The sequence below is a fragment of the Spermophilus citellus genome, assembly GCF_964194105.1.
Source record: "Spermophilus citellus genome assembly, chromosome: 4".
In the NCBI taxonomy this organism is placed as follows: domain Eukaryota; kingdom Metazoa; phylum Chordata; class Mammalia; order Rodentia; family Sciuridae; genus Spermophilus; species Spermophilus citellus.
In genome coordinates, this window is record NC_138185.1 from 115,464,905 (window position 1) to 115,486,898 (window position 21,994).

A 21,994-nucleotide genomic window follows, 5' to 3' on the forward strand; every position below is an offset into this window, starting at 1 on the left:
TATCCAGTTGTTCCAATACCAGTTATTGAAGATTCTTCCACCATTAAATGATCCTGGCATCCTATAAAAAAGCAGCTAGTTGTGGGTACATGGTTGTACTGGATATTTTTCTGTGGGACAGATTGATTTCTTTTACGATCATCAAATCTTTTGAAGGAGAAAGGTGCTTTACTAATGTTGAACCAGAACACTGACATTAAACAGAAGGAATCTTTGACACTATAACTGTTATCCTGTTCATTTCTTGAAACATTTAGAGCCATATTTTTGTATTCTTTCCATTTTTACCAGAGAATTCTAACATTGGAATTCTTTTTACCTTTAATAGACAGATGTACAGAAGATTTTAAGAAATGCAAGGAAACTACCTGAAAAAACACAGACATTCTATAAGGTGAGATGACCAGAATTACATTAGAAGAGGATATGCCTGGGGATGTGCCCAAGAGAAATGGTTCACGTAGCAAGAGTCTGAGGTAGGAGCCTAGGGATGGAGCTCAGTGGTAGAGCACTTGCCTCACATGTGCAAGGGCACTAAATTTGATTCCTAGTACAACCTCCCCCATCCCACCCCCAAAATAAAGACTGTTGGGTAGCAGCATGGATATGGGCAACGATTAGAAATGAATGACTTGTGCCTGTTTTCTCATCATTAGTCAGCAGAAGTGATGGGTCTGCTCTTGCCTTACAATCAAAGAATTGGGAGTGTTTAGATGGTCCAGCTCTACACAGGCTCTGTTCACGAGGGTTTCTCCAGGCTAGTGCTGCTGTGAATGGCTGAGGGAGGCAGCTAAAAGGACCTGCACCCTCACGATCACTCACTCCTGTGTGGGTATCTAGTCCAACCTAAGCAGTGTATGTGACTTCCTGGGATGTGAAATTGCCCAGAACATTCTTACCGCACTAGAGAAACTGCTTCCAGAAATGACTTTTAAAATCACACACTCATGAATTGCAAAGTGGTCGTTCCTTATCGAGCCTAGCTAGTCTAGAACCAGTGGTTGAGAGACTAAAGTTACAAGGGAGGGGGTAGAGTCAGGAGCTTACTCCATTTCTCCTGTCCATCCTGTGTTCGACTGAAATTGGATTAAGTGCAGCATCAGATGTGTCCTACCTTGCTAATCTTAAAATATGGCACACACAGCCACCCTCAGGCTAGCATCTCTTCTGGAGAATGTACCATTTTGTCTGGTGTTATGTCATTACCTTTATTCACTGTTGTCTTCAAACCTAATATGTAGCAAGCTGGTGAAATCAAGTAAAATTTGCAGCTTTAATCAGAGTTCAACCAGAGAGCTTCCTAGCCACCTCATTCCCTCCCCACTTGAAGCCCATAAACCCCCCTCAGCTGCAGTCCCTGACTCTCTGCAGTTTTCTACAGAACTGGAACCTTTCTGTTAAACATGGTACACTTGTATTGTGACTCTCTGAACTTTTCACCTTTTAATAGATGTTAGTAGAGAGGTGGTCAGAGAACCTGTTTCTTTTCTGGGTTCATGTAACTAACCCTACAAGAGAGCTAGAAGCCTCTGGCTTCTGTGCCTGCAATGGACAAGGAAGGGGTTATCCTTACTTTGAAAACAAAACCTCTGAGATCCAAAGGGGCTACATGGCTTGCCCAGATCACACTAAGTGGTTGATGGGACACTTCCTTCATATTTCTCTGCTTCCATCCACCACCCACCTTTTTTTTTTTTTCTTTTTAAGGAGGGACAGTCTTTCTGGCTGATTGCTCTAAACATGTTCTCCATCTTTCTCTTGAATTCACGACAGAGGAACCAGATGGTTAAGAGCTTTCCGAGATTTGAAGCCTTTTTTCATACCCACATAACAGAGGAAAGGTGACCCTCCTCATAATTATTTGTAGATAGATTATGTATGCAAAGTGGTCACCTCCATGTTTAACATAACTGCTTACTTAACTATGATGAGGATGACGACCTGTGTTTGTCACCTCAGTCTTCTTATCTAGCTGCTGGTCACCTATAGAGGAACCGTTTGCCAGTTACATCATCACTCTCATTACTGCCTTCTCTGTATAAAAATTTGTCCTCACATAAAAATGGTCCCTAAGAGTTGAGGGTTGAGGAAAATTTGTTCTAAGCCAGGTACTCAGAAGGTATGTGACAAGAGCACATTTCAGGAATATTGGTGTTTATTCTTGTTCAGGAGCTGAACCGTTTACGAAAAGCTGCCCTGGCCTTTGGTTTCCTGGACCTGCTCAAAGGGGTGGCTGACATGCTGGAAAGGGAGTGCACGCTGCTGCCCGACACTGCCCACCCTGATGCCGCATTCCAGCTGACCCATGCTGCCCAGCAGCTCCAGCTGGCCAGCACTGGCACCTCGGAGTATGCCGCTTATGATCACAACATCACACCTTTGCATACAGACTTCTCCGGGAGCAGTACTGAAAGAATGTGAAACTGGCTTTTGGAGCCTTTTTTTTTTTTTCCATTTTAACTGAAAATGATTTAGAGCCAAAGCTTTTCCAGTATGTTCACCTGGAACAACCACTCATAAACCTTCCTGAGGCTGGCTCAGAACACCACTTACTGGTTTAAATGACTTCGATGGTCTAAGGATCTGAGGGTGGTTAGCTGGTGCTTCCTGGACCTAGACGGCTATTGCTCCCTGAGGGGCACATCTCGAGAAGCTTGAAGGACTATGAGCATGGAGCTACCCCATCTTCCTCAGGAAACTTGACTGGCAAGGGTGCAGTTCTCTGGCTTCCAGAAGCATCGTCTCCAAGTTTGTCTCAACCATTAGGATATTTTCAAGCTTCTGTCCTTGGGATGTGCAACCCAGACTGCCTGGGATTTGTTGAGTCCAAACCCAACTCCACTATGTTCCAGAACTTTCCTTAGAACTTGGTAAAACATGGTGGTAACCCTTAGGTGCTTTTGGTATATCTTGAGATACTAACTTTTAAACAGCAATCACATGTGTAAAATGATTCCTGTCTCTTCAAGCTTTTTTTTTTTAATAAAAATAAAATATTTGATTTTCTATAAAATAGTTTTACTGAGGAAACTAATGGTCCTTTGCGTTTTCATCTGTCTTATCACTTGAATATAGTTCAGCTTCCTAAGGGGCACAAATTCATAAACGTGACGATTCCTTGTGATCTGTACTGACTTCATTATGTCTGTCTGACACACTTGGTTGCCTAAGGTCATGACAGACCATTATTTCAGGGTCAGGCTCCTAACCCACCAGCTAGTTTCATGAACTTAGGCAAGTCCTGCAATTTCTGGAGGTTTCATTTACATCAGCAACACTTTTCCAGCTGTTCTGGAAGAATGCCCTCAGGCTTCAACCAAGCCACTATCTTTGGTTTAGCATGCTGAACTACTGTATGATATTTTGCCTGAACAAAAGACTTGAACAGTTTGAAAACCATTAGACACAACACTAGGATTTCGATTGTAAATGTTTTTAATAGAAATACACAATCTTTCACTTTCTCAGACAGCAATAAAAGGGTTCCTATCACTAAGAATACAGGATTTTGCCACAAGAATGCAGCATAATCTACTGCAAAGCTGATCTGCCCATTTACACAGTTGAAGGAATATCAGAAGTCAATACAAACAAGTGTTGACAGAAGTTACAGACATGCAAAATACCCTTCAGTGCAATGAGGTTTTTAAAAATCAGCCCACTTATGGTAATCAGATGCTTTAGGTCAACTCAAGTTTCCACCTTGGGGTCAGTGAAATAGCATTAACTAATCCAGTCTCCCTTCCCCGAAGAACAATGGGAGTGGCAGAACACAAAGCGCTACAGTGCTTAAATTGTTTTAGACAAGTGTTACTTCTAACACTTATTTACTTGGTTTATGTGGAATGTGTTAGAGGAAACCGATGTTTTTTTACAATGGCCAACCATTCTAAACTTTTTTCAATTTCCCTTTCCCTTTTGGTGGGTTTCCTGCAGGAATCCTTATTAAAGGATCAGCTGGTCATTCCCCAGCTAAAGTTCCCACTCTCTGTTTTCAGTGTCCTATTGCAGACAGGTAAAAAAGGCAATCTTAACAACAGCAGAAAAAAGGTGTTTGTGAGATTCAAAAATGTATAGCCTCACCCCTCACTCAGAGAAACATACAACTAAATGGACTCAGGCAGTACAGGGGAACAAAGGCTGACTTTTATGTTTGCAGTTCAAAAGTTGGGTAGGCATGTTTGGCCTACTTTAATGTTTCAGTTTGCCAAAGACTATATTGCCAGCAACTGTATCACTGACAACTGGCCCACATATTTGTGTTCCCTTCTGATCCCTGAAGCCATTGAGTTTAGAACACTTATAATGTCCTTCTTTAGTGTTGAAAACATTTCTGATTTACCTAGAAATAAATAAATAATCATGGGTGTTCCAAGGTCCCTGACTGTTTCTCCCAAATCACTCTGCCCCTTCAATGCCCACACAGGTAAGCACTATAGTAATAGATGATGCTAGGCCAAAAGATGTCAGATGTAAAATGTGCTCCAGCCCCATCTGACTCAGAAATGTTTTATCAATGACCAAGACTAATTGACTTTCAAAAAGTCAATGCCATCCACAACGCAAGTAACCCCTTGGGTACCTTATAGGTATAGAGCACTGAAACAATATCTCTGGCATGTAAGAACCCGACAATATGAAGTGGGGTGGGGCTGAGCCTTTTGTGTCATTACTGAATACACAAGAATGAACCTGTTGTCAGATACCAGGAATCCATGTCATGCAAGTATTACATGAAGATAATATAGTAAATTCAGGAATGTTACTGGGGAAAGAAAGATAGCCTCACTGAGAATTGTTTAACTTTAAAAAAAAAATGTTTACATCAGTACAAGAAGGTAAAACTGTAAGAATCATAGATTAGGCGCAAACTGGCAAGAAACCATCTAAATCTCTCTTTTTAGTGGATTTTTTTCTTTTTTTGTCCATAGCGCCGCCTGCGCTGTTTATAAAGGTGACGAAAATTTATGTATAATCCTAAAAAAGAAAAAAGAAATGAAAATGTTCATCTTCCATCTATTATAACCAGAAACTCTTGGGGTGAGCACACTCTATATTCTTTTTTTCTTTCTTTTGTTTTTGGTGGTACTGGGAATTGATCTAAGGGGTGCTTTACCACTGACCTAAGTTCCCAGTCTTTATTTTTAATTTTGAGACATGGTGTCTCTAAGTTGCTAAGGCTGGCCTTGGACTCTCAAGCCCCCTGGCTCAGTCTCCTGAGACTGGGATTATAGGCATGTACCACTCACTACACAACTGTCTGTCCTTCATATTCTACAGCACTAAGTTTATTGAGGCTGTTCAGGAAGTACAACTTAGAACCATCAGTAACAATGCACAACTCTTCCCCAGGGGTTTAAAACTTAATCTCTTCCCACGTTTTATTAAGAAAATTTCAAGCAAACAAAATCTATGTAGAGTGAACAACATCTGCATTTAACTTTTTACTTTATCACGTACATTCCTACTCATCCAACCACCTATCTCATTTTTGAGGCATTTCAATGCTAGATGCAGACAACACACTACCCATAAACGGTTCTTAAAGTATAGCTCAATATTTCTTTTCTTTTTTGATACTGGGGATTGAACCCAGGAATGCCACTAGCCCAGCCCTTTTTATTTTGAGACAGGGTCTCACTAAGTTGCTGAGCCTGGCTTTCAACTTATGATACTTGTGCCTCAATCTCCCAAACTGAGATTATAAGCATGGGCCACTGCAACCAACCAATATTTATTTTTTATTCCCTTTTGCATACAATGAAATGCACAAACCAGAAGTATAGAAATAACCTGTTTTAAAATTCAAGACAACCTCAAGAACATGTTTTAAGCAATAGTCTGAAGAAATATGAGACAAGCTAGGTATGGTGGCACACATCTGTAGTCCCAGCTGCTCAAGAGGCTGAGATAGGAGAATCACTTGAGCCCACAAGTTTGAGACCAGCTTAAAAAACAGCAAAACCATCTCAAAAAAAAATAAATACAATGCAATACAATGAAACTATGGAAATGCTTTTCTAGGAAGCACGTTTCCATGAATTGGGAAATAGAATTAAGAGTCAGAAATTTTAATCCCACTTAATCACCGAGTAGATCCCATAGCTTAGTCTCACCTTAGTTTCCTCATTCGTACAATAGGGTTAAAAATGCTTTATTTTAAAGAAAAAGGTGTGGGAGTGGTCCACAAAAATCGAAAGAAGATCAGTATAACATACACATGCTAAGCACGCTCTACCAGTGAGCTAGTTACAACCCCAGGAAGGCTTTTAAATTTCTCATGTTTGTAATAATTCAGATGTACTTTATTTCCCCTTTAGTTCTTAGTTTTTATGAATTAAGGCAGGAATTTGTAATTTTATATACAGGTAAACTAGTAAGCAAGCAGGTTGTGTGTGGTCGGGGGAGGGGAGGGTGTTCCTACTGTGAGCTAGAGGCTCTTTAACAGCCCTCTGGTGGCAGGAAGCCTTCGCTGCCTTTTTCCTTCCCTCCTGCCAACTGCACTACTGCTTCTTAGAGAAGCTGGGGAGGCTGGATGAGGAATGTGCTACTGAAACTAGGAAAGTATAAAGATCTGTTTCCTACGGCATTTTATTATATTTATTTACTTTTAAATTTTTTGATTATGAGATGTGGTCTTGCTACAAGTTCAAGGCTCCTGGGTTAAAGCAATCCTCTTGCATCAGCCTCCTGTGCAATTAGGACCAAGGGGTTACACCACCACCCAGCTCCTACTCTATTTTTTTTTTTTTTTTAGTTGGAGGCGCCAGCGTTGTGGCTCAGTGGTAGAGCGCTTGCCTAGCATGTGTGAGGCACTGAGTTCAATCCCTGGCACCACATAAAAATAAACAAATGAAATAAAGGTATTTGTCCATCTACAACTTAAAAAAAAAAAAAAGGAATTCAAATACTCAAGTGCCTTGGGAAGAAATATTTCCTGGTGGGTGTGTTTTTGTTTCTTAGTTTGTTCTGTCTGTGGTGCTAGGGATCAAACCCAGAGGCTTACACATGCAAAGCACCTGCTCTATCACCCTTAATGGGTCTGTTTTTGCAAAATAAATCTCTTAACTCTATTGCTACTCTCTCAAAAATAGAATTCAAATAAGGACTTTTAAACTCTGAATCATTTCACTCTACCCTCTAAAAAGTGACAAGAAAAGGTCAGTATTACAGAGCCAATACTTACCTAAAAATAACATTATAAGATAAATCTGAAGAAAAAAGGAAAATCTAACTTTGATTTTCACGGGATATGGCAATGTAAAACTGAATCTTCCTGTTTCATTGAATATTGGAATGGACTGGATCACTGAAACCGCTGAAAATAGAAACAAGAGCTTGTTAGAAGCAAATGACATCCAGTACAGGGACATCTCGTGACAGACCCCTCTAGCGTTAGCCCTCACAGTTTCATTCTGAGTTGTTGGAAATGCTCCCCACTCCCGCTGTACAGAAAGTACTTGCTGCTCTCCTCCTGGACCCCAAGTTTTCCTGAAATAAGCCTCCAAGCCATTAATAGAAAGATGAATGAGAACAGTCATGGCCCTGGGCCTCTGTTTCCCAGCCTATGAAATGGAGAAAAACCCCTACCTGACACTCACTAGGGGTTGATCAGAATAAAATGAAGTATTAATAAGAACCTGTTAAAGGAAATTTAAAATATATAAATGTGAAGCATGCAGCACATGGTTAGCTAGCTTCCAAACCTTATAAAATGAGCTACAGTCTTGGAATGGTCTGGGTACCAGGGAGACTATGGCAGGAAGTCACAAGAACAAAAATCACTGTAAAGTCCAACATCTCATTTATCAGATTAAGGCTGGCAGAGGTAGGAAGAAAGGACTGATCTCTTAACCACGGAATCCCCTTGGAGCTAAGCTATGAGACCTAGAGTTCCTGAAAATACCTTCTGCCAAACATCCCAGAGGGTATATGGGAATCCACACAGTATAACGAAGCCATGTGAGCACCTTCCAATCCATGTCAATGCAGGAAAGCATATAGAAGGGGTATCTATTGAAAATAAGGAATGCTAGTGTTAAAAGTCACTTCAGACAATGAATGCAACCCTAGAATATAACAATCAGTTCTCAATTAACCACATATAGTTTCTTCAGAACAGAATTAGGATCCTGAGCTATTTATCCACAAATTCCCATCAAGCTACTTTCTAAATCCTCAAAGGACAGGAACCCTTTTTGTTCAGCATATGCACTAGATACTTAGAATCTTTTTGGCTTTATTCCTAGTTCTGATCTATGCTCCTAGTAGGTAAAGATGTCAGACTCTTCATCTCCAGAGTACCAAAATTAAAGTATACAAAAGGCCTTTAATCTAGAACCAGACATATTCTATTTTTAAAAAAATATATATTTATTTTTTAGTTGTAGGTGGATACAATATCTTTTTTTAATATATTATTATTATTATTATTATTTTAGTTGTAGATAGACACAATATCTTTATTTTATTTTTATGTGGTGCTGAGGATCTAACCCAGGGCTTTGCACGTGCTAGGTGAGCGATCTACTGCTGAGCCACAACCCCAGCCCCAATATCTTTATTTCATATTTATGTGGTGCTGAGGTTTGAATTCAGTGCCTCATGTGTGCTAGACGAGTACTCTACCACTGAGCCACAACCCCACCCCCAGAAATATTCTATTTTAAAAGAGATATTACAAAAAAAGAAATTTGTTTCTTCCCAAACTGTAAAAGTTAAGGATCTATAATCTGTTTTGCCTTTGCACTAAGCATATCAGAGGGTACGAACAGAAGACAACCTATGTGGATGCCACCTGTTCTCTCAATTATTAACTTTGTCAAAACACCACCAGTTAAAATCCCTCTGTATGTATAAGTCTCAACCAAATAAGACTCTGGCCAAGAACAGCTTTCTCAGGAGAGAGCTGCTGCAGAGATGGAGAAAGAAGCACTCAAACATACTGGCATTTCTACTCACCTGAAAATTTCAATTGCGCTCCACATATAAAACACAAAGAACACCACAGCTTTATTTTGCATCTCTTCCATGGTGCCAAAGATGATAAACAAAATGAAATTTCTTCCAAGAAGCTATTAAAAAGACCCAAAGAGAAACGTTTTTATATTAAAAATATATATATACAAGTGCCATATAAACATGTTATCTGAAACCTAAACTCCACTAAATATGAAGTAAATGGAGAAGACTGAGCTCAAGTAGTTTAACCCATTTTGTCCCATCATCCTATAGTGGAACACCTGTACAAACTTAAGTATAGTATATAATACATAATACAATTATATAACATATAATGTAATTATACATTATTCAACATAATTATAGTGTAATATAGTAATTATAATATTAACTAATATATATAAGCTCTAAATTATTATTTGCAACATATTTTAATGCACCTGTGTTAATTTTGTTGAAATATGTGTAGAACTTCGGACTTAATTGATTAATTCTCCTCCAATTTTGGAATAAGTACTCAAACCAGTCTTTCTGGATAGGTACTTTTGTATGTGTGTAAATATATCGTAAATAGTACTTTAAAACACATATGCATAGGGGCTGGGGTCGTGGCTCAGTGGTAGAGCGTTTGCCTAGCATGCAAACGCTAGAGGCACTGGGTCCAATCCTCAGCACTACATAAATGTAAAATAAAGATATTGTGTCCACCTAAAACTAAAAAATATTTTTTAAAAAAGCACATGTATTCAAATACAATTTGAAGCAAATTGCCTATGAGTGTTTGTGCCAGTGTAACTCAAGTTAAGGAACAGAGTGTTACCATCATGTCACCCCATAAGTAATGACTATCCAGTATTAATCATTCCACTTATTTTCTTCATAGTTTACTGCTTGCTACTATAAGTATTTCTATGCAACATAGTATTTCATCCAGTTTTTAAACAATTTGAAATCATGCTAAACATATTATCTGAAACTTGCTTCATACTCAGTGCTATGGTCTAGAAATCCATCTACTTTAATGCATGTAGCCACAGCCCACTCTTTTTCACCACTATAAGGCACACCACAGGCACCACACTACATGGTGTCAACTACTAAATCCTCATAATATCTTGATTTCTTTTTATGGTGCGTTCCCCAACTTGGGTTCTTTCTTAAAAGAATTTTCCTGGCCTATTAGGCATGGTAGGGACAGGAAGATCACACGTTTGAGGGTCAGCCTGGTCAATTTATCAAGATTCTGTCTCAAATTTTTAAAATAAAATAAAAGGTAAGGGATGGGGCTGGGGTTGTGGCTCAGCAGTAGAGCGCTTGCCTAGCATGTGTGAGGCACTAGGTTTGAATCTCAGCACCACATATAAATAAACAAAATAAAGATACATCAACAACTAAAAAAAAAAAAACAAAGGTAAGGGATATAGCTCAGTGGTAGAGAGCTTGCCTAGCAAACACAAGGCCCTGGGATTCAACCTCTAGTACTTCAAAAATAATACCTATTATTATATTCCTGGCCTTTTGCTTGACCCTCAAACCCCTTTATTTATAGAGAGGGTATCACTGTGTTGCCCAGGCGGCACAGGCATGCATCACCACACCCAGCTACTCCTTCATTTTTTTTTTTTAATAATGGTAAGATATAATTTACCTTCTTAACCAGTTTTAAGGTTATTAGGTCAGCAGTATCAAATACATTCACAATGTTTTACAACCATCACCACCATTAATCTCAGTAACTTTTCTAATCTTGCAAATGGAAACACTTGCTCATTAAACAATGACTTTTCATTTCCAGCAACCCCTGGCAATCACCATCCTAACTTTCTGTTTCTTAAGATTCTGACAATTCTAAATGCCTCATGTGAGCAGAATCATATAGTACTGGTTTATTTTACTTAATAAAATTTCCTCAATCCATCATGTTGTAGTGTATGTCAGAATTTTCTTCATTATTACTGCATAATATACTATATTTTGGGTCATTTCTACTTTTACCTATTGTGAATAATGCTACTATCCTCTTTGTTTTTTCACAAAATTTTAGAATTTTCTTATCACATTCCAAAACTTTTTTTTTTTTTAATATTTTATTTTTTAGTTCTCGGCGGACACAACATCTTTGTTGGTATGTGGTGCTGAGGATCGAACCCGGGCCGCACGCATGCCAGGCGAGCGCGCTACCACTTGAGCCACATCCCCAGCCCCCCAAAACTTTTTATATTGTGATTTGAATTACATTTAATCTATAAGTAAATGTGAACTAACATCATTATAATGTTGAGTCTTACATTCAAGAATACTGTCTATATGCATTTGTGTTCTCTATTCCTTCCTGTATCTCAAATAGTTCACTAATTCTCTCCTCAGCTCCATCAATATACTATAAAAACTATCATTAAATTTTGAAATTTTGGCAGGTGTGGTGGCACATGCCAGTAATCCCAGCAACTCGAGAGGCTGAGGCAGGAGGATCATATATTCAAGGCCAACTTCAGCAAATTAGCAAGGCCCTAAGCAACTTAGTGAGACCCTGTCCCAAAATAAAAATAAAATGGGCTGCCAATGTAGCCCAGTGGTAACATACCCCTGGGTTCAATCCCCAGTACCCCAAAAAAATTAAAATTAAAAAAAAAATTAAATTTTGGGGCTGGGGAAATAGTTCAGTGGTAAAGCACTTGCCTAGTATGTGTGAGGCCCTGGGTTTGATCCCTGATACCTCCAAAATACTTTTTTAATTTGATTACTATATTTTTCATTAGTAAAAGTTCTATTTGCCTCCTTTCAGATCTGTTTATATTCTTTAGTTTCTTGTTTCATGTTCAAATAGTCAAGTTCTCATTAAATGATTATTTTCTATTTTGCATCTGACAATTCTAATATCTGAAGTTCTAACAAGCCTATTCCTATAGTCTGGTTTTTTTTTTTTTAATTTCAATATTTATTTTTCAGTTTTCAGTGGACACAACATCTTTGTTGGTATGTGGTGCTGAGGATCGAACCCGGGCCACACGCATGCCAGGCGAGCGTGCTACCGCTTGAGCCACATCCCCAGCCCTAGTCTGTTGTTTTTGCTGGTTCTTGCTCACAATGCCTTATATCTTTGCTTCTATGATCTTTTGGAAGTTAAGGAACATTTTAAATAAAATTTCTAACTTGAAGATTTTTGAAACACCAAGGAGATATGAATTCATATCATAAATCCATCTAGAGGACTCACAGTCATAACTTCATTAAAAAAGTATCTCCCCCACCTCCAGCAGAACCAACATTTTAAGAATTTTTTTTTTTTTTAATAGACTACAGTTCTATACCTGGATAAGAGAAGGCATCACTGGTGAGCTAGTGACTCCAATTGCTGCGTTGATAGTTTCCACAACTGCCAGCATCTGGCAGAAATACATCATGTCAGCCACGGTGTGGAATGTGTCATAAAAGGACTCTAAGAACACAAATACATATCAGCAGTAAATGAACTGGTAAATTCCAACAGAATTATTTCTCAAACATACATCCACTCAGATTCAAGTTTCTAACCTAACTGTACTGAAAGGGAATATGCAGAATAAATTCCACTGATTACCAGAAAGTTAACATATAAACTCTGTTTGTCTTTCTTATTTTTAAAAGACAAGGGAGGTTGGGGGAGCACAACTATGCCTCATTCAGTTACTACAGACCAAAAATTCTGTGTACTAAGCAAAGTGATTATTCTTTTCAGATTATCTAATTTGAAATTCAACTATGTCATATATATTGGATGAAATCTAAACCTTTTAAAATATTGAAAACTGATCATAAATAAATGCAAAGGGGTAAAAGAATAAGAAGAGATTTCAAAAATCTTAATCATATTTATATCTTCAGATCTATTAATTCTTATTTTGAGAATCTATCCTAACTAAAAAAATTTTAATGATGAAACAACAAGCCTTACTAACAAAGTTGTTCTCTGAAATATTTCTAAGTACATTAATTTAGAAACAGTCTAAACATCCAAGAGTATGGTAAGTTTGAGTAAACTACTGTAATTCAAAATGACAGTTATTGATCATATGAGGTCAGCAAATGTGGTATCAATTCCAATCAAGTGGTCCATAAAATAATATCCTTTCTCTTCATCCCAGCATTCTCGTGACACCCTTTATTTCTACATTCTTCTTTGCAACATTCCTCAATCAGAGAATAACTGACAGTCCCTTGTCCTGCACACTGCAGGAAGTTTAGGATCCCTAAATCTACTGAATACAAGAAATGCCTATAAGTCATTTTTTTATGGGTATATATATGATGTTTTATTTATTTATTTTTATTTATATATATGACAGCGGAATGCATTACAATTCTTATTACACATATAGAGTGCAATTTTTCATGTCTCTGGTTGTATACTAAGTATATTCACACCAATTTGTGTCTTCATACCCGTACTTTGAATAATAATGACCATCACATTCCACCATCATTAATAACCCCATCCCTACTCCCTTCCCCTCCAAGCCTTCTGCCCTATCTAGAGTTCATCTGTTCCTCCCATGCTCCCCCTCCCTACCCGACTATGAATCAGCCTCCTTATATCAGAGAAAACATTCAGCATTTGGTTTTCTGGTATTGGCTAACTTCACTTAGCATTATCTTTTCTAACTCTATCCATTTACCTGCAAATGCCATAATTTTATTCTCTTTTATTGCTGAGTAATATTCTATTGTGTATATATGCCACATTTTTTTATCCATTCATCTACTGAAGGGCATCTAGGTTGGTTCCACAGTTTAGTATTGTGAATTGTGCTGCTATAAACATTGATGTGGCTATGTCCCTGTAGTATGCTGTTTTTAAGTCCTTTAGGTATAAACCAAGGAGTCGGGTAACTGGGTTAAATGGTGGATCCACTTCCAGTTTTCCAAGAAATCTTCATACTGCTTTCTATGTTGGCTGCCAACAAATCATTTTGACAACCAACAAACATCCCCAAAATGGTTATCCCCAAAAGCCCCCAAAGAAGGCAAATCTGCCCCAAATAAAAAAATCACTGGTAAAGGGAATTATTATCCACATATTAGTAATTTAAATCCTCAGAGTTAAGAGGTTCTATAGAAAAGTAAAAATTACATCTGAAAAATTATCGCTAATGTACCCACAATTTATAAAATTAGCTTCCATTTAAACATCTGTTCCCATTGAAGAAGAAGCCTATTTATCATCTTCAAGCCTTGGTCCATCATTCTTGCTCACTGTCAGCAACATGAATAATAACCTCAAAATGAAATGACAAATCTCTTAGGAAGGTGTATGGTATTCCTGAGGTCAGTTATGGCAGTGACAGAAAATTGCTCTAACTGCAGATAAAGATAATGATGAATGAGGCAGAGTTAAGCCTATTGTCAACAAAGATGTCCCACAGGAGCCTTACAAGAGAACACTTTAAATAACAGATGATGAATAGAAGAGGCCCCTGCAAAAAATGAAGAAACTCACTGATATTTTTGCAAAAAATTTACTCAATTTACAATCCTACCACAAGTCAATATGAAAGGAAGAAAGGTATATAGTGCTGTTTGACTAGTTCTTTTAAGAAATCAATGCAAAATTATGTTAAATTTTGTGATATATAAGGTAAATATTTTAGTTGTCTAATTTTTAAAATACTTTTCGTTGTCAATGGACATTTATTTTATTTATTTATATGTGGTGCTGAGAATCGAACCCAGTGCCTCACACATGCTAGGCAAGCACTCTACCACTGAGCCACAACCCCAGCCCTCATTTGTGTAATTTTAAATGTGACTTTTCAAGATAAAAATCTTAAGCAAATCTTTTTGTTAATATTTATAATGAAAAGTTGGTATCCATTTTAAGGAAATTAACTATAAGTAGCATTTTTCCTGGATCAATTATCTTTGAAAACCAGGTCTTCCATACTTCAAAATAGAAACTTGTAACCTAAATTTGGCATATGGTAAATAAAAATTAGATGTTATTGCTGTCTGCCTCTGATTTTTATGGGAAATGTATCCTTGGTTCAATTCAAGAATATAAATCCAGTTTATATCTAAAATAATAGTTATTAAGAATATTAAGGGTGGAACTGGAGTTGTAGCTCAGCAGTAGCTCTTACCTCATACGTGTGAGGCACTGTGTTCGATTCCCAGCACCACATAAATAAGCAAATAAAATAAAAGGTCCATCAACAACTAAAAAAAAATATTAAAAAAAAAAAAGAAGGGTGGGGTGTGGCTCAGTGGCAGAGCGCTTGCCTCGTACATATGAGGCACCGGGTTCTATCCTTAGCCCCCACATAAAATGAATAAATAAAGGTATTGTGTCCATCTACAACTAAATTTTTTTTTAATTTTTAAAAAGAATATTAATAACTTTAAAATGCTTACAATACACTTAAAAACAAGTTACATAATTATATACATATCATGATTATAATTATTTGCGAGAAAAGACTAAAAGGAAATATATGAAAACCTTAATAGTAATGAGATAAAAGGTTTATTCACCTTCACACCCCATGCCATCATCTCCCAAACTTTCTTAAATCAGCACATTATTTCTATGAGAAAAAAGTTTTCAAAGTACTGAATGGTACTCATATACTAATGAAAAACAGGTGTAAATAGCAGAAGTATAAAATAGTATACTCTTTCTGGAAGAAATTTGACAAACTGCATCAAAATCCTTAAAAATAGTTTATGCTTTATCTTGCAATTCCACTTCAGGAATTTTTTCTAAGAAATTTAGTAATAAGTACAATACTTTGGCTATAAGGAAGGGAAAACTGGGCTGGGGATGTGGCTCAAGCCGTAGCGCGTGCGCCTGGCATGCGTGCGGCCCGGGTTCGATCCTCAGCACCACATACAAACAAAGATGTTGTGTTTGCCGAGAACTAAAAAATAAATATTAAAAAATTCCCCCCCCCCTTTAAAAAAAAAAGGAAGGGAAAACTACTCATAATGATAAAAGTTAGGAATATCTAAATGTCTTTTTATTAATATTTATTTTTTAGGTGTAGATGGACACAACACATGCCTTTATTTTTATGTGGTGCTGAGGATCGAACCTGGGTCCCACCCGTGCTAGGCGAGCGCTCTACCACTGAGCCACAATCCCAGCCCCCTAAATGTCTTATAATTGTTTAAAGTACCCTATGGTAATCCATAATGTATACAGTCTTTTAAGGTAACACTGCAAAAGTATCTTTGCTGAAATGGAAAGCTGTTTATGATATTCTATTTGGTGAAAAACAAAGGCTGCATTACAGTATATATGCTACAGACCCAAGTATTTTTACATATATGGATTTGGAAAGATAAACACCCAGGTACCAAGAATCTGTTGTTCTCACAGGAGAGACTCTAGTACAGTATTTTGTGTTAATCTTTTGTGATTTTCCTATAACTAATACTTTATAATCAAAAAATAAAAATTATTTAATATAAAGTGTTCCTTAATAGACAGCTTGACAAGCCCAGGAGTTTGCTTCTGTTTCCCACTTAGTCTAAGAAATTAACAATTACATGTTTACATGACAAGATGGGTGGGAGCTGTCATTCACCAACACCCTTTATTCAAAAGGAGAAAACTGCAATGAGCAAACTATGACCCTGAGTGCCAGGCCTAGGTTGTTGAGGATTGGTAAGGAAGAATTAAACTAACAGCTCCATCCATTCCACTAGGTGATAAAGAGGCTCAGAGCCAAAATAGAAATTACCAGTCTAGGCAGCTTACATTAAATACATGACCTAGATAACTTAGCAACTTTTGTTTTGTTTTTTGAGACAGGGTCTCTCTCTGCTGCCCAGGCTGGTCTTGAATACATGGGCTCAAATGATCCTGCCCCTTCAACCTTCTGGAGTAGCGGGGACTAGAGGTGTTCACCACCATGCCAGCTACTCAGCAGCTTTTGGACTTGGATGGTTTAACAGCCAGGAGGTTCATCCAACCACGTTAAGAACTTATGTACTGAATGTCCCTATTTTCATCCCATGGGATTGTGATAAACTCATACATGACAAAAAGACCTTCACTAGCCTTGTATTGTGCTATACAGAATTCCAAAGGCTTGAAAAACAACATGCATTTCTTCCTCTCATAAGGGACTCCAGAGTTCACAATAACTCACCTTCTTTGAACCTCAGATGGAAAAATTTAATAGGACTGAAGAGTAAGAATCTATAGGACTTTTTTCTTTTTAAACAGCATTTATATTTTCCATTATACTTATATCCTTCCCCATACTTACTTTATAAAATTAAAAAAAAATTCCAAAATTTTAAAATTATCTACATTCAAATTATTTGAAAATGTGTATTCCTTCCAATCTTTTTGCATATGCTGGTTTGTTTTCTCCCTCTTTACATGAGTATGATCAAACTAGAGAACCAACTTATATTTAAAATTTTTATCCTGTAAAAATTTTATTATATGGGCTGGGGATGTGGCTCAAGCGGTAGCACGCTCGCCTGGCATGCGCAGGGTGCTGGGTTCGATCCTCAGCACCACATAAAAATAAAATAAAGATGTTGTGTCCACCGAAAACTAAAAAATAAATATTAAAAAAATTTCTCTCTTGGGCTGGGGATGTGGCTCAAGCGGTAGTGTGCTCTCCTGGCATGCGTGCGGCCCGGTTTCGATCCTCAGCACCACATACCAACGAAGATGTTGTGTCCGCCGAGAACTAAAAAATAAATATTAAAAATTCTCTCTCTCTCTCTCTCTCTCTCTCTCTCTCTCTCTCTCTCCTCTCTCACTCTCTCTTTAAAAAAAAAAAATTCTCTCTCTTAAAAAAAATTTTATTATAAATGCTTTTATATTCTTATTATAAATGCTTATAATATTATAAATGTTATTATAATATTATTATAATGTTAATTATGTTATTGTAAATTCTATTATAAATGCTTTATATCTGGTTCAAAACTAAGTGAATATTCCAAAGCAATCTCTCACTGATAGACATTTGGTTAGTTTTTAATTTGTCACTAAAATAAATAATGCCATGATATTTAGGTTTTGAAAATCTTTTTCTATAGTTTTAATTATTTCTTTAGAATATATCTATGGAAGTAAAATTTCTAGGCCTGTTTCACTTGGTAAATGGAAAGAAAATCAATCCAGTTGGCCTTTTTCAAAAGAATATGGGAAACAGGAGCTATGAAAGAAAAAATGAAATGTAGGAAATACTACCAAATATGGGGGGTTACTACTAATTTTAAAGACAGAGACTGTCACTGTTGCTGAGTAGTGGGCCAAACTACTGAGGAAAGAAAAACTAGCGCTGAAATGTCATACTTGCCTTTTCCCAAGATAAAGAAGCGCACAGTCAGATTGACAAAGATCCAGGAGAATCCCAAGAACTGCACGAGATTATACATGAATAAGTATCCTTTCTTCAAGCTTGTAAGAGCTGAAACAAAGCAAAACAGTAAGCTGTTAAACACAGTAATCACAGCAGGAAGGGCAGGTATGGGGCATATCTGGATGAATGCAGCCCTTTTTCCTACCTGAGTGCCCCTAAGCTCCCACACCAATACCTGGTCCAGGTCTTCCTACTCCCATAAAGAAGCAGATAAGGAAAAATGAGGAACACTGCACTCCAAGGCATGCTTTCAACAGTCTTTTCTCTCATAACCTTGATAAGTATTCAGACTCAACAAAGCCAAGAAAAAAACACTATCCCAAGAATGACTGACCATTTTAGTTCACATTAAAGAAGAGAATCAAAGTTCTCAGCTTCCACTCTAGTTATCTTAATGTAATATATATTTCTTCTTTTATTGAATTTTTTTTATGATCATACAGGTCAAACTAGCTCAATGAGGTAGAACTAGTAAATAAAAAAATAAACTCTGATATCTGATCATATATTCATTTAACCAATAATTTACTGAACACCTACAATGAGATATTATGAGGGCACTACTGTGATACAAAGATAGTAATACTGCCCTCCAAGAGCTTACAATATAAAAACCAAAATACATGACAGAAAGTGGCAAGTAAGGGCTGGGACTGTAGCCTAGTAGTACAGCACTTGCCTGGCACATGTGAGGCACTGGGTTCAATCCTCAGCACCATATAAAAACAAATAAATAAAGGCATTGTGAAAAAAAATCTTAAAAAATAAAGAAAGTGATAAGTAATTCTTGTGAAAATTTCAAGGTGAAAGAAAATGACATTAGGCTGGACAAGGAGGCACTAGGCAAGTCTATGTGGATAAACTGGTATCTGATCTGGGCCTTGTTGGATGGGCAAGAGAAGGACATAACCGAAAGGAGGACATTTCAAAATAACAGGCAGAAAAATAAGGAATTAATTTTGTCTGCAGCATAATGTTCATGAAGGTTCAGCTAATTACAGAGTTAAGAAAGAAATAAGGAGCTTATAGGCAAGGTTGAGCCAGAGGGTGTAAAGGAAAGGATAGTTCTCAAGAGAAGAGCTGAGTGTTCAGATTTTATTGCTGGCTACAGATATTCTGCATACACACTTGGTTAATGCTCAAATAATTATAATTTAATAGTATTTAATAAATAATTTAATAGTGTGGTCAATCAAAGACAGCATTACCCTAAGTTACCAAAAAAAAAAAAGTTGAGACTTCTGGCACATTTAATTGATTTTTTTCTTCAAAACTATAATTTATGGGGCTGGGGATGTGGCTCAAGCGGTAGCGCGCTCGCCTGGCATGCGTGCGGCCCGGGTTCGATCCTCAGCACCACATACCAACAAAGATGTTGTGTCCGCCAAGAACTAAAAATAAATATTAAAAATTCTCTCTCTCTCTCTCTCTCCTCTCTCACTCACTCTTTAAAAAAAAAAAAAAAACTATAATTTATTATACTTCTCCATCATGAAGAACTCCTTTCTTTAAAAAACTTTATGAACTTAAAAAAAAAAAAAAAAACAGTTAAAGCTTTAACATCCTGAAAATTCACATAAGAATTTTTATGGGCTGAGGATATAGCTCAGTGGTAAAAGTCTTGCCAAACACGCATGGGGACCTGGGTTTAACCCTGTCACCACAAAAAAAAAAAAAAAAAAAAAAAAAAAGTGTGTATGTGTGTGTGTGTGTATGTATGTGTATATATGTGTGTGTGTATATATATATATATATAAAGTTTATCCCTCTAAAACATCAAAAAATTCAATCTTGAGTTTGCCTTTTTATATTGTTTCTTTTTGTCTCCACTGTCTCCTTTCTTCTGTTTTTCTAAAGAACTTTTAAATTAGTGACTATTCAAATCTTATTTCAAACTCTTTTCCAAAAGAAATTTACTGAGAACCCTAAAATATAATATGCTGAGATTCCCCTGGGTACCACAGAACAAAATTTTAAAACCACTGCTCTAAAATGTTCCCTTTATTATTTATGGCTGAAAAAGTTAAATGAAGGGCTTTTATTTCATTCTGCTTTTTAAATATTTATTCTGTTATTTGCTTTGCTTATCTATTTATTTCATTCTGCATGGCACTTGGATGTCAACTGGGAGAAACACACTAGGCTGGAGGAGTATAGCCTTGTGCCAATGCACATTTCCACAGGCTTATATAAGATTTTGTTGCCATTTGCTATTAGGCCAGTCTAAGAGTCTGAGGTTCTTCCACGCTGCTATACAAGCCTTGGTATGCTAGGATGATGTCAGGCCCCAAACAGAAAGGACACATTAAAGGTAGGACTTCTAGTGTGGATGTGCACAGCTTAAGCACTGGATATAAAGAATTTCTCGGGGCTGGGGATGTGGCTCAACTGGTAGCGCGCTCGCCTGGAGTGCGTGCGGCCTGGGTTCGATCCTCAGCACCACATACCAACAAAGATGTTGTGTCCGCCGAGAACTAAAAAATAAATATTAAAAATAAAATTCTCTTTAAAAAAAAAAATAAAGAATTTCTCGTAAAATCACCCATATTATTCACTAGAGTAAAACCATTCATTCTCCTGCCACCTCACATTCATCCACACTCCTGCCTCTATCATTAACTGGTAACTACCTTAGCATAGAGGGCAACTTACTTTCAGGGGAGCCTTGGCTTTCTAGTCTGAGCTTATTTAGACGTTCTTCTTCCTAGAATTTAGACAGAAATTTTCCAAGTTAGAATTCCCAGATACTTGCAAAAGCCCACATACTGGATAAGTGATCTAACTCCCTCAGTTGCCACCACCTCCTTTGTTCCATGAGGAAAATGTCCTAGCTCATGGTACTAAAAAGCTTGACGACTCCTTCATGGGCAACATTAGACTCACAGGATGCCCATCAAATGTCTACTGAATTAAACCTTCAGCTGGCTTCCAAACTGCCAAGTGGACAATCTTGCAATCAGTGCTGGAAAGGATAGCCAGAAAATTATCATAACCACAGAAACAAAACAGAGTATTAAGGCAGGAAGCGGATTGTTATTTTATTTTTTAAGAATTTTGGGCTGGGGATGTGGCTCAAGCAGTAGCGCGCTCGCCTGGCATGCGTGCGGCCCAGGTTCAATCCTCAGCACCACATACCAACAAAGATGTTGTGTCCGCCGAGAACTAAAAAATAAATATTAAAAATTCTCTCACTCTCTCTCCTCTCTCACTCTCTCTTTAAAAAAAAAAAAAACCTTTAAGAATTTTAGAATATTAATATAATTTTTCTAGAAGCTAAGATCATCTTTCCAACATCAGTATTGACTATCATTTATCTTAATATACAGATGGACACAAAGAATATTTATAAGAATGTGTTTTGCTTATCTATTTAGCATGCACTCATATGTATTCCCTTGTTCTGTCAGCTGAGAGGGTTTAAAAGCAATGACACCACAGTAATGAGAAGATACCCAGGACCCAGTCTTCAATAAAAACTAGACAGCTCCTTGGAGAAATGGCTATTCTAGGGCTGGAGCAAGGAATATACAAAGTGTGCCTGGGGCAGCTTATATTGCCAGAAAGTAAGGAAATGCCAAAAACAACAACAAAAAAAAACCCAGTCCTACAATGATTGATGGAGCTTTTCCAAAGACTCAAGAACCAAGTAAAACACTCCCAATGGCCAA

At 37.3% G+C, this 21,994-nt stretch overlaps 2 protein-coding genes across 4 annotated transcripts in view; one reads left to right on the plus strand and one right to left on the minus strand.

The window, feature by feature from the left end:
• Positions 1–3,006, plus strand: part of INTS14 (integrator complex subunit 14) — a 35,306-nt gene extending 32,300 nt beyond the window's left edge. For both annotated transcript variants that reach the window (XM_081293212.1, XM_081293211.1), the window contains exons 11-12: positions 329–394; positions 2,170–3,006. In XM_081293212.1, coding sequence (XP_081149338.1) covers positions 329–394; positions 2,170–2,421 — 318 coding nt within the window. In that variant the 3' untranslated portion in view covers positions 2,422–3,006. The remainder of the gene's footprint in view (positions 1–328; positions 395–2,169) is intronic.
• A 417-nt stretch (positions 3,007–3,423) lies between these two features.
• The window catches only part of HACD3 (3-hydroxyacyl-CoA dehydratase 3), a 136,303-nt gene continuing 117,732 nt past the window's right edge, over positions 3,424–21,994 (minus strand). For both annotated transcript variants that reach the window (XM_081292120.1, XM_081292119.1), the window contains exons 7-13: positions 20,979–21,030; positions 18,264–18,374; positions 12,273–12,400; positions 8,962–9,074; positions 7,907–8,013; positions 7,187–7,318; positions 3,424–4,977 (exon numbers count right to left, since the gene is read on the minus strand). In XM_081292120.1, coding sequence (XP_081148246.1) covers positions 4,901–4,977; positions 7,187–7,318; positions 7,907–8,013; positions 8,962–9,074; positions 12,273–12,400; positions 18,264–18,374; positions 20,979–21,030 — 720 coding nt within the window. In that variant the 3' untranslated portion in view covers positions 3,424–4,900. The remainder of the gene's footprint in view (positions 4,978–7,186; positions 7,319–7,906; positions 8,014–8,961; positions 9,075–12,272; positions 12,401–18,263; positions 18,375–20,978; positions 21,031–21,994) is intronic.